This window comes from Rhea americana, unplaced genomic scaffold (genome assembly GCF_003343005.1).
Source record: "Rhea americana isolate MKP2758 unplaced genomic scaffold, rheAme1 scaffold_22, whole genome shotgun sequence".
Lineage (NCBI taxonomy): Eukaryota > Metazoa > Chordata > Aves > Rheiformes > Rheidae > Rhea > Rhea americana.
The window spans coordinates 2,442,763-2,456,047 of record NW_028186329.1 but is presented as its reverse complement, the minus strand read 5'-3'; the positions used below and the strand labels follow the sequence as shown (position 1 = coordinate 2,456,047).

Here is a 13,285-nt window from a genome sequence, read left to right as displayed (position 1 = left end):
TATTTCATCTCTCTTCCTGCACTGGGTTTCAGGGGTTTTGTTTTTAAAGCCAAGCTGTCTGAATTACAGAGCTAGCATGAAAGTGTACATAACTGAGAAAGTGTATATGATGAAAAGTCAAGCTGTGCAACAATCTTATGTGAGAGATCATGCGTTAACAGAAAACCTGAAATTCATCTCTAAGGAAGCATGTGTAACTTCTCTATAGAGAAAGCAGATGTTCTTTTAGTGAATTTTCCTGTGAGGCATGTTTTTTTTTCCTGTAAACCAGGAATATGTCTTTGTTTTTGAAGAGAATTCAATTTGTGATTAGGAGAAAGAAAATGAGCAGGAGTCCTATCACTGAGTAATAATTTTCTGAAATGAACAATGAGTAGCCCCAGCCATATCCTATTTCCCTGTCTCTGGTTTTTGACTTTGCTCTGTCAGGTAGAAGGCCTTGTGTTTTGCATGGTCTCTGAAATAAGAAGAATGGAAATTCTTACAGAGAAGTTGAAAGCTCAAGAGAATGTGAGCTCAATCCCTGTTACCTTTTAAATTAAGTAACCCTGTCTCTGTTAAATCTGTAGCATTTTACCTACATATCAAATAATTTCAGTTTTAAAACATGGTTGTTTCACGTTTGTCCTCAGCTCGGGTGAGAGTTTAGAGGACCATATCTTGTTAAAATTGTTGATAGTGTTACCTTTTACCTAATGGCAGCAGAGCAACTTTTTATGCAAGTTCTGTGTTTCTAAAAGAGCATTATTCTTCAGCAGCTCTATCATCTGAGGATGAAGTTGTACTATTTGTCACATATAATCTTCATATATCAAGCTACAATTTATTTGGGCAGAACTCTCTGGGCAGAACTCTCTGGGCAGAACTCTCTAGTCTTCCTTAACCCCCTCTCCCTCCCCCACCGCCATAAGTGATCAAGGAAGAATTGTGATTTCTCATGATATAAAACAGGATCACTTCTCTGGTTTTGCTCTTCTAAAATTTCCTTTTATTATATACCATAAGAGTAGTAGTTTTCAGTCCTGATAATGTTGATTTTGTACTAACTTTTCTCTTAAAACAGAGTCATCACCACCCCTTGAGCTACAGAAGTAGGATTTAGGCACCTGGTGAATTACTGTAGGAGCTGGGGGGAGGGAGGAATGGAAGTGTGCACTTATGAAATTTGCTTACACAAATGCAGATGATACAGAGCAGTATTGAGATATCATACAAGAAAAATTAGATGACCTTGAGGGTAGAATTAATAGAAGTAGAATTAAATTTTGAGGACTATGAAGTGAAACTTCTATGTACTTAAAAGACTAGTAACAAGAATGTATGCTGACAACCAGGAGCTCCACATCTGAAAAAGAGATCAGGGGAAAGATGCAGTGTTTGTACCCTGAAGTATTAGGATGACTGAGYCATTGATGCATGGTGTCAAACAGCATCAGAGGATGTACCAGATAAAGTATTTCCAGTAGAGATAGGAAATGTTGGTGCAATTTATAAGAAGAGTGGTGAGATCTGATCTGGAATGCTGTATGTAGTTCTAATCCTTTGTGTTCAAAACAGTTCAGTTTGAATTGACAACGTAAGAGGTAGAACATGATCAGAGAACTGGGCAACGTATTAAGAGGTAACCAAAAGAGCGTCGTTTTTAACCTGACAAAACAAAATCGGAATACAAATTTAATTTCTCTTTATGAACACTGGAGAAAGCAAACAAGAATAGAAGAYAGTGGCAACTCAAGCTGAGGGACAAAACTGGAGCAAGAGCAAGTTAATATATATTACCTTTGAGTACATTAGATTAGAAATTAGCCTATGAAGTTTCTAGCACACCAGAGGATTGCAGTTTTGAAACAATAAGGTGTAATGTTAATACTTGACTACTTTTAAAATGGAGCTTAAAATGTTTAAAAGTATATTTGAGTGACATAATATATGACTGCGTAGAGATACTCATCAAACCTAGGGTTGTTACATTAGGATTGTGTCTGAAACAAAGCAAAAAAACCTACTTTTAACTGGCCCAGTTAATATGGCTGCACTATTCCTAGAGCTAGCTGTAGTATCTGTACAAAACTGCATTTTGTCTGGTTGCCTGCGATAGCAGAGGATTGGGTTAGATGATGAAGAGAATGCCATCTAGTTCTGTTGGAGGTAGCCTCATGATCACAGGCCCTGGTTCTCRTGGGGGACTTCAGCCACCCTGATGTCTGCTGGAGGGACTACACAGCAAGGCACAAACAGTCCAGGAGGCTCCTGCAATGCGTTGATGATAACTTCTTGTCACAAATGGTGGAGGAGCCTACGAGGAAGGGTGTCCTGCTAGAYCTTGTCCTTACCAACAGAGAGGGACTGGTTAGAGATGTGAAGGTTGGGGGCAACCTTGACTGCAGTGACCATGAGATGGTGGAGTTCAGGATCCTGCAGGAAAAAAGTAAGGCAACAAGCAGGATTGCAACCCTGGACTTCAGGAGAGCAGACTTTGGGCTCTTCAGAGACCTAATTGGTGGAGTCTCATGGGTTAAGGCCCTAGAAGGAAGCGGGGTCCAGGAGAGCTGGCTAGTATTCGAACATCACTTCCTCCAAGCTCAAGAGCGGTGCATCCCTATGAGTAAAAAGTGCAGCAAGAGTGGCAGGAGACCTGCGTGGGTGAGCTGGGAGCTCTTGGCCAAATTCAGACAGAAGAAGAAAATACACAGAATGTGGAAGAGGGGACAGGCTACTTRGGAGAATTATAGGAATGCAGTCAGAGTATGTAGAGATGCTGCGAGGAAGGCTAAGGAGTAGCTGGAATTGAGTCTGGCAAGGGATGTTAAGGACTACAAGAAGGGCTTTCTCACATACATCAGCAGCAAGAGGAGGACTAGGGAAAATGTGGGCCCGCTACTGAATGGGGCARGGGCACTGGTGACAAGGGATACAGAGAAGGCAGAATTACTGAATGCCGCCTTTGCTTCCRTCTTCACTGCTAAGGGCAGCCCCCAGGAATCCTGCAGCCTGGATGTGAGGGAGAAAGTCCAGAGAAGGGAAGACTTTCCTTTGGTTGAGGAGGAWAGGATTAGAGACCTTCTGGGCAGGCTAGACATCCACAAATCCATGGGCCTGGATGGGATGCACCCATGGGTACTGAGGGAGCTAGCGGATGTTGTTGCCAGGCTGCTCWCCATCATCTTTGAAGGGTCCTGGAGAACTGGAGAGGTGCCTGAGGACTGGAAGAAATCCAGTGTCACTACAGTCTTCAAGAAGGGCAAGAAGGAGGACCCAGGCAACTATAGGCCAGTCAGCCTCACCTCCATCCCTGGAAAGGTGATGGAACAGCTCATTCTGGATGTCATCTCCAGGCATACGGAGGAAAAGAAGGTGATCAGGAGTAGCCAGCATGGATTCACCAAGGGGAAATCCTGCTTAACCAACCTGAGAGCCTTCTATGATGGAATGACTGGCTGGGTAGATGAGGAGAGAGCAGTGGACGTTGTGTACCTTGACTTCAGCAAGGCTTTTGACACTGTCTCCCATAACATYCTCCTAGGCAAGCTCAGGAAGTGTGGGTTAGACAGGATTGAGAGGTGGATTGAGAACTGGCTGAAAGGCAGAGCTCAGAGGGTCGTCATCAGTGGTGTGGAGTCTAGTTGGAGGCCTGTGGCTAGTGGCGTCCCCCAGGGCTCAGTACTGGGTCCCATCCTGTTCAACCTCTTCATCAATGACATGGATGAGGGGACAGAGTGCCTCCTCAGCAAGTTTGCTGATGCTACCAAGCTGGGAGGAGTGGCTGAGACACCCGAGGGCTGTGCTGCCATTCAGAGAGACCTGGGCAGGCTGGAGAGCTGGGTGGAGAGGAACCTCCTGAGGTTCAACAAGGGCAAGTGCAGAGTCCTGCACCTAGGGAGGAATAACCCTCAGCACCAGGACAGGCTGGGGGCTGGCCTGCTGGAGAGCAGCTCTGCAGAGAAGGACCTGGGAGCGCTGGTGGATGACAAATAGACCGTGAGCCAGCAMTGTGCCCTTGTGGCCAAGAAAGCCAATGGTCTCCTGGGCTGCATTAGGAAGAGTGTTGCCAGCAGGTGGAGGGAGGTGATCCTGCCCCTCTCCTCAGCCCTGGGGAGGCCTCATCTCGAGTACTGTGTCCAGTTSTGGGCTCCCCAGTCCAAGCGAGACATGGAGCTACTGGAGAGAGTCCAGCGTAGGGCTACAAAGATGATCAGAGGGCTGGAGCACCTGCCCTGTGAGGAACGGCTGCGAGAGCTGGGCCTCTTCAGCCTGGGGAAGAGCAGACTAAGGGGGGATCTTATCAATGTGTATCTGAAGGGAGGGTGTCAAGGGGATGGGGACAAACTCCTTTCAGTTGTCCCGTGTGACAGGACAAGAGGCAATGGGCAGAAACTGAAGCACAGGAGGTTCTGCCTGAGCGTGAGGGGGAATTTCTTCCCTGTGAGATCAACGGAGCCCTGGCACAGGTTGCCGAGAGAGGTTGTGGAGTCTCCTYCTCTGGAGATCTTCAAGGCCTGCCTGGATGCAACCCTGTCTCTAGGTAACCGTGCTGAGTGGGGAGGTTAGACTAGATGATCTCCAKAGGTCCCTTCCAACCTTACTGATTCTATGATTCTGTGATTCTGTGTGCGTGGATTATGCTCAAATTGGTGAATTTGCATTGGAATTTCTACTGGAGTTCCCAGAGGAAGCAATTGTGGAGCCATGCAAGTGCTGGTTACGTTATGAAATGTGTATGCCAGTTCCTTAGTGCAGACCAGGGCCTAGGAGAGAAAGGAGAGTGCATTAATCATGTTTCTCTAGCAGTTGTTGGCCTCTCTGGAGCTGCTAACATGGATGCTGCATGCGTTGCTGATGCGTCTCTGTAGTGGAAGCAACCCTGGTGAGAGTAGAATTGAGATCGTTGGCTTGTTTTGTGTCAGTGGCTAGAAGGATTGTCAGAGAAGAACAGCAGCTTGGCCTTACTGGCCTGAATATCAAGCCGATGACACTAGAGAGGATGGGTCTTGAATTGCTCTGTAAAGATGGTGTGCACTCTCTCCTACAAAACAAGCCAGTTATGTAATACCTATTCACTCTTTTTTTAGTGAAGGAAACTCTTTTGATAGAATGGTAGATGTATCTTGCCATAACCTACTGATGAGTGAATGGCTGATGTTGGACTGGCACAGAGCATAGCAAGCTCAAATAGATTATACTGAGGTACAACTGACAGTTTTTTCTTTTTTCATTTATTTTGCATTTCTTAGAAGACTTTATTGAAATACAGTTTGTAATATCATTCTTAACTTGCAAAACAGCTGGTTTATTTTCCTCACCAGAGAAGTCTGTTCATGACACATGACTGTGTCAGCAATACCATGTAATTGGTGCACTGGAAACCATATTTACATTTATAATGTAACTTTGTGTCCATAGTTGCAACAAAATAAATGTTTTCTTTGACCTATTAATATTTTCTATATGCCACCTGAACTCAGAGTCACTTCAGATTATTTCCCTGGAGAGTGGAAAAGGAGATCCAGCTAAAATTTAGTTATTGTTCTTAAATTAAATTGAGTAAAGAGAATAAGCTGAAGTTGACCAGATCAATAGGTAYATTACTTTAGCCCAGTGCCTGTAATCAAGCAGAGTGCCCTCGATAGGTTTTTCTCAGGCTTGTTAGAGATTTAATTTAATTAGGTATTTAGTTTGTTCAGTTAACAGATTGTGCTGCTTTCTACAACAGTGGCTAAGAAACAACATGCATATGGAGTTTTGTTTCTCATGGGTCATTAGTAAATGAAGTAATCACTTACTTCTGTAGGGTGGCTGTAATGTAGCTGCTAATTTCATAACACAGAGGTTTATTTTACCTCTGCATGATATTGTAATATTAAAAATAAGCTTTATTTAAATCTGGGCTTAGGTAGGTCAATACCTTGGAAAACTGCGTACCAGCAYACATAGCTGAGCCTAATTCTGAATCTACTAATGCAAATAAGATGCTGGAGAACTTCTGTACCAGTACATGAGAGTAATATTAGAATAACATTGGAATCAGAGCAGTACTATTTACAGTTGTTAAATGCAGCAATACACTTGCATAGCAGCAGAAAAAGTAATTGTGTTCTTAGACAAAATCTCTTCTATCCACCAGGGAATTTAGCTGAGCAATGCTGGTATAGTGTAACTCCAGCATGACTGCGTAAGTAAAAGATGTTTGTTTTGTTTTGTTTTGTTTTAATTATTGCCTGTGAAAGTTACCATATTAGTAGTGCCTCAGCACAGTCCCAGGCAGTGTGTTGGCATATGAAGTGGCAGGTGCAGGCAATGTTCAGGCTTCTCGGGGGCTTTTCTAAAGAACTAGATCTAAAATGAAAAGGCAGGTCCAGCTCTGTGCAAGACTTAAATCTGTAATTCTCTGCATAAGCCCTATGTCACCATTGCAACTTSTGCAGTTAATCAAATGCTGGTAGTTGTGATGTTTTTTGGGTCTACTCCTAATCCAGCTGAATTTGCCAAACTGATCAGAAAAGCAGGAACGTTATATTTTAGCCATATTCTGCTTACTGATACCTTATTGAAATGGTAACACTGAGTGGAGTAGAAAAGCATGGTTTTAGTATGTGATCCCTACAGTTGCCCAGATTTTCTTCACTCTAAGAAATACAATTTTAGCATTAGGGCTCTCTCAAAATACCTCACTCTTGCAACCAATTGAAACACGCACAGACCACAGAATGGGTCAGATCCTTGCTCCCTGGCATTCCTCAGCCCGCACTCTTCTCTGATGACACAAACTTGGCACGAGCAGCTCAGCTGTCCTCCTTTTGGTATCTTTTATGTCAGTGTCAGAAAGAATTGCTCCAGATTGCTATATTATAGGTCTTTGGAGATTATTATAAGCTTGCACAGTTTAAAGTGATCCTTGAGCTCTTCTGTCTTGTTGTCTTTTGGTGTACACCAGAGACCTGAGGTAGCAGCCAAAAGCTATTTCCCTTCCCTTTCTCCTTCAGCTGCATAGTATTTGCCTACACAGCAATATCTCAGCTTAGCTGCTAAAGAACTAGAGTTTTGCTTCTGTTTCCAAGCTTGTATGCAAATGCTCAGTGATTAATCTGAAATTCAATGAAGGAAAGCCTGAGATAGGCTTACTGCCCTCATTTGTGTTTGTTTCTACCATGTGCTAGCCTGGTTCAGAATACTTCAGCCTTGTTTGAAGCTTTCAGAGAATCCACGTTTTGCCTCCAATGTCACGTCCTTGGTTTTCCTTTGCATCTTTCATGGAGGTGCAGCACCCAGATCTTTACGCACAGATCAGTAGGTAGCACTTAGTGAGGAACTGTTAYCTGAAAGGTGGCAAAATCTATAGAGCACTTCATAACGTACTTGTATCACCCAGAGAACTGTAGCTTTTCCTGATACTTAAAAACCCATATGGTTAAATCTATATAGCATAGCTGTTTCGCCATAGCTCTGGTTGTATCTGCCTGGTGTTCCCTTTCTGTGTCCTTCAAAATAACTTTTAAACTAGGAAATAATTTTCAGTTCTGTCAGAATAACAGAGCTCCCAAAGACAGTTAAGTTATTCTGGGTTGCTTGAAACCACACRTCTTGGTAGAGGGGAGAGATTCTTTGAATGCCTTATTTGAAGGAATGACTACAGACCCAAGATGATTGAGCTCCAGAGCATTTGGTGAGGGGAACAGGCCCTTATAAGTACCAGAAAAGCCTTCCCTCGGAGTGTGGGCAGTTCAAGACCTCTATGTTCAGTCARCCACAACCTATTGAGAGCTTCCCAGTGCTCAGAAGCTGGGAAAGGCCCTTGTCATTTAGAGCAGCTTGAATTACCACATTTAGTGTTCCATTCTCCATCCTCTCCCCCATAGATTGGCAGTATACATAAATAAAACAGTGGGAGAAGTATGTTCATCTCCCGTGGTTTGTTGTACATCATCATCCTTCTCTTTATAACAAAAACAATTTGGAAGTGGTATTAAAATGCTGGACAAAACCTTCATTACTTAAAGAGTTAAAGGATACTACATGATAAAACAAGTCACAGGTAGTGTAGAAGGAAAAGAACCACAGGCATGACCCTTATTTCAAAGTGGGTCAAGAGCAAAAGCCGCAGGTGTCCTTTGAATATAGAAATCAGTGATAAAAACGGGGAGTTTGTAGTGATGTGGTTTTTTATTGAGAGTATGTTAAGAAATTGTATAGTTGCAAGTATGCGTGTGTAAAATACAAAGACTAAAATGGATCAATATGTTTCTTAGATTCATGATTATAGTTAACTTGAGTGTGTTCCACTGAAGTGTTTTCTATAACCCACTATTCAAGTTTGCAAACRTGTCTGTGGTGCATGTTAATCACTCATGATGTTCTTTATAAATCCAGCAGTACTGAAATATGTCAGACCCTTTTTTCTTCTACACTGTTTTTTTATCTAGTTCTTAAGGCACCCATAAGAAGTTATGCTTTTTTCCCCCCTTGTTTTCTCCTTCAATTCTCAGTGTTCAAGGAAGAAATTAGAAATGCAACTAAACAATTACTCCATGTTGCTAAACATCAAATATTAATAAATAAAATGTCTATTTGCATCTGACTTGCTCAGTAGCTAGGATATCCTTTGCTGTCAAGTCTGATGTCTGTATTGCACTGTGTATCACTTAATCCCCTTGCTGTTGCTGTTTCAAAAAACCCAGTGCTGCTTTACTTCTGGGATTTCCACAATTCTTCTGGCTTCCTTCAGCTATGTAAAAGATCTTTGCTCTTTCCTTTTTTTAATATTGTCTTTCCAGATGTTTCCACAGTTGTTTCCTTTATTCCTCTCTATTCTCTCCTATGCCTTGTTTTATCTGATACTGTAATTTAGTCTGCTTGTCTGCCACTTTTCATCTCAATTTAGAGTTTTAGGACAGTAATTTTGACATCCTGCCAGATGTTACTTTCTTTAAACAGGAGGCAAAGGCTGAGGAGATACTTTTTTAAATCAYTCCTGACTATTCCTCACTACCTCACAAATCCACTTCTCCCTCCTTTCAGTGGAACTTTATTTTTTCTTTTTTTGTCTTCATCCATAGAATTTTGCCAAATTTTTGCCAATTTCTGTAACATCTGCCCTTCCTCTCGCTTCCATTTCCAAATACTTACCATGTCTCACATAAAATACCATAATCGCCTTCTTTCTACTAGTAAGCGTAATTTGGAGCAGAATAGCAGAACAAGTTTGTCTTGCCTGTGGAATCACTGATCTCAAAATAAAGGAAGACCACACATTTACCCATACAGATAAGCCACCTCTTCTAAACGTTTTTTTYCCTCGATTTGTGTTCTTTGATCTTTCCTTACTTTTCATTTAGAATTACTGTTAGTTCAGAGAAGTACTTTCTGAGGAGATGGCACATACTGCTCTATTTATGGAGGAAGCTTTGGTGACCAGAAATAGTTACCTGAGTTGTCTCAGGGCAGTCAGGTAGTTGGGCAACACAGCTGGTTGGTGATTCTGCCTTGGTGAAGTGTGGATTTTGAGGTCAATGGTTCTACAGGTAAGACAAACTTGTTCTGTTATCCTACTCCAGAATCATCATCCCAAGCTCACTGTAAAGTTAGTGCAGTAATTTATAGCAATTAATTCAGTTTGTAATTTCTCAAATGAAGGACTGAACTTTTACGTACATCAAGAAAACAGACAGCTTATTGATGCATTTTTAAAGTTGTGGTTGCCTCTGTGGCACAGTATTAAAGCAGTGATTAGTATAGATTGATAACTCTGCTGTGCTTTGAGTTTTGTTTTGTAAGTGCTTTCCCAAGGAAAACTTTTCCTGGCTGTAGTCTTAGTTGGGTTAATTTTTCTTTCCGTTGTGAATGTTGTTTTACGGACCCTTAAAAATAATTGGGTTTGTAATTGTGGCCAATAATCACTGCTGRGTAATAAAACATAGACCAAAGGAAACCTATTGGTGTTAAAGTTTTACGTAATATTGTCTTTACGTTAGGTGATTTTAAAATTGGGAGTAAATGAATGCAACAGCATTTTAAACAATTTTAACGTGCTGTTTTCTGATTGCGCTTAAATTTACAATGTTACTCGCTTTTGGACTGCAATCTTTCAGGACTGGCTTCTGGGCATAAGTATTGAGGTAGAGATTTGAATTTCTGATGAATAAATCCKTAGTGGTTTTTGTGTGTGTTTGCTTTTAAACAATGCTATAACTTAAGTACTTGAGGAATTTAGTTTTTTATACAAACAGCCTGGGTTCAGAAATAGTAATAAATGTGATTTCAATTTAACAAAAATCAAATTGTTTTTTTCCGCAGTGTTAATATACCAAAAAAATCCTGTTTACCCTTGCACTCCACATTGCAGGCAGCAACATACCTACATGGTTTGTTTCAGTTTTAGACTTACCAGTAGGTTAAAATGATTGTTTTGCATCAGTGCAGCACTTCTGTCCTCAAGATTTGCATTGGTGCAGCTGTATCCATGTTGGAAATCAAATCTGAACAAAGGAATACCATATGAACAAAGGAGGCCGCAGCTGAGACTATCTAGAAGATACGTGCTCTGAATGTACTTTACGCACATCTGTTCAGTTAACTTTTAATGGAATTACACTTAAGATCATTCTGGGGCAAATGCCCACATTCATTTTTTAGTAAGTTACTTTATACCCTGGAGATTCGGTTTAGAAGCTTTGTGTACTCTTCCTTTTTGTAACTGAGGGAAGTGGTTGGCTTGGCTGTAAGATGTAGCACTCTTCCATGAACAGCAAAGTGAGTGTAGTTAGCGCTTATTGTTGTTACCTGCAACYTTTTCTTAGTAATACATAATTGTTATGCTTTGTTTTGTAAAGCATAGTCTTTTTCTTCTTTTCATGATTGTCACCTACCTACAAATTCTGATATTTGACAGTAAGTCTTCAGACAACCTGACCCTCAGGTTGCATGAAATGTGAAGCAGAAGCAGGGGGATTCTCCAGGGAAGTAGAAATGGACTTTGGGGATCCTTAAATTCTGCTCTGGGGACAGGGAAGATTTCCAGCCTGAGGCCCTGCTTCAGTGCAGTACATTGAAGGGGTCTGTGTATGTTGTGCAGAGCCTGACTGCCACTTCTTCAAACAGGGATCTCCAAAGCACTAACAGTGCACTTACTGAGCTAATAGCTGAGGAAGACCAAAAGCTTTAATGCAACTTTGGTTTTGATATTTTCTGACAAGGAATTTCAGCTTGCTTAATCAGTTCTTTCTGTAAATGTATTATATTTAGTATAAGAACCCACTTGGTTCTATAAAATAGGTACCACAGTTGCATTTCATGCTACAAGAGGACATCAAGTGGGCTGAACTCTGTTCTCWTTTCACTGGAGTTCTGGTAAAGTTTCACCATTTCTGTTCTGCAATATTCTAACAATCCACACAGGAACTTTCATATTAAGATAAACATTCCAGTATTCGGGGAAATTTCCTCTTCGAATGGTTTCCTCTCCCTTCTCGCTCTCCTCATGCTCTATTTGATACCAAGACACTTGTTCTCTGGGAAAAATGAGCTCTGTCACTTTCCCTTGTGGCATAACTGAAGTGTTAAGCAGACAGTTTATTCTATGTTTATTAAGAATTATTCCAAGGCAAATGCTCTAATTGCGTACTCAACRATACATTTTGGTTCCTGTAGGCCTTTTCCCCGACTCCCCCTTAGTCCTGGAGCTCTTCAGATATCAGTTCTACAAGTATTTGATGTGTTATGAGGACAGTGCAGTGTTCTGCAATGTATGGTTAGAGACCTTCTGCAAACTAAATTGGGCACTTTCCTAGTGTTTTCTTGTCTGTRCGTAACTCTTTTTGGTAGCTCTACTTAACTGTAGTTTTGAAAGCATGATTAAAATTTCAATATATTTGGCCTTTAAATATGGTGAAGTCATCCTGTGATGTTTGTATGTCAAGCGTTTCTTCAGTGTTGGAGTTTTCCATTAAGAATAGGATCTTCAACTGTTTTACTTCGGCATCACAATCTTAGGCTAGAACATTAGCTTCACTTCCCCCCCATCCTCCCTCCTCTCCCCCCCCCCCGCCAAAAATATTTTTTATGCTGCATTGAAGGAGTTACACAAAGAAAGCTGTACCTAACAGTAATTACTCTGCAGTGTTACATTTGCCTTTTTACAGATTGGAAATAGTTGCAAGGGGGGAGGGAGTAGAATTTTAAAACAACCTCTCCACGTGAAAATTCTGYGACCACCACAGGGCAAAATACAACTTCTGTGCTCGAGCCAGAAGCAATTAGGTTTGGTGAGACAATGAGAAAACTTATGAAATATTTAAACCATAAAATAGGAAAACAGGATATTGTGTTTTATTATAGGTTCGGGAACTGCAAACACGTTTGCAAAGTGTGCAGGCAACAGGTCCATCCAGCCCAAGTCGTCTCACTTCTGCAAATCGACCCATTAACCCCAGTACTGGAGAACTGAGCACAAGCAGCAGTAGCAATGACATTCCCATAGCCAAGGTAAGCTATTGTGTACTGCAGTAATGCTTCTTACTATCTGGGAGAAATGGGTTTCATTTTGCACAGCTGCTGTGCGGGCATGTGATTACTTGGGAAATAACRTCTAGAATCCCGGGAAAGTTTGCTGGGGTCATAAGGAGGCCCATGAACTTGACCTGCAGCAAGAAATGAGCACTAATGCTTTTACATCTCTCAGTTACAACACAGATGTCAATCTATACCACTTTGCTTAAGGTTTCCAAAAGTAGCCAGTGAACAAATGATGATGTATTTTGTATAATGTATATGGAGTGTGGGGTCCCATGTAACTTGTGCAGCATTCTGACTTCTAGATTGCTGAAAGAGTGAAGTTGTCAAAGACAAGATCAGAGTCTTCATCGTCTGACAGACCTGTCCTAGGATCAGAAATCAGCAGCATAGGAGTAAGGACTAATAAACATATGCATGCATGGTACCTTCTAAATATGACTTATGTTCCATTAAAAGCAGCATTTTTTTTCTAAAAATATCAGCTAACTGAAAATAACTTAAAGCCTATTTTGAGAAAAATACTTGAACAGAGTGTTTTACCCAACATTAGGATCTCATGGTGGCTAGAAATCATACCTTGAATGATTTTAAGGGAATAATAAACAGAGTCAATATTACTCACCAAGCAAAGGCTTTTCTGTTGCATTCTACAGTTTCTAAATCAACAGAGCACTGTGTTCTGCTCTGAAATGCCAATGTAAATTTAGTAAATACAGTGTTGCTACTGTCAGTTAATATTTATTTCACTGAAAGAACAATTTAGGTCTGACATTTGTTTAGC

General features: G+C 41.2%; 1 protein-coding gene across 8 annotated transcripts in view; it reads left to right on the top strand.

Annotated features, from left to right (window-relative positions):
• MCC (MCC regulator of Wnt signaling pathway) overlaps nt 1-13,285 on the top strand; it is a 209,081-nt gene that overhangs the window by 159,362 nt on the left and 36,434 nt on the right. For all 8 annotated transcript variants that reach the window (XM_085305365.1, XM_085305364.1, XM_085305368.1 and 5 more), the window contains 2 exons: nt 12,328-12,474; nt 12,807-12,896. In XM_085305365.1, the coding sequence (XP_085161491.1) occupies nt 12,328-12,474; nt 12,807-12,896 (237 nt within the window). The remainder of the gene's footprint in view (nt 1-12,327; nt 12,475-12,806; nt 12,897-13,285) is intronic.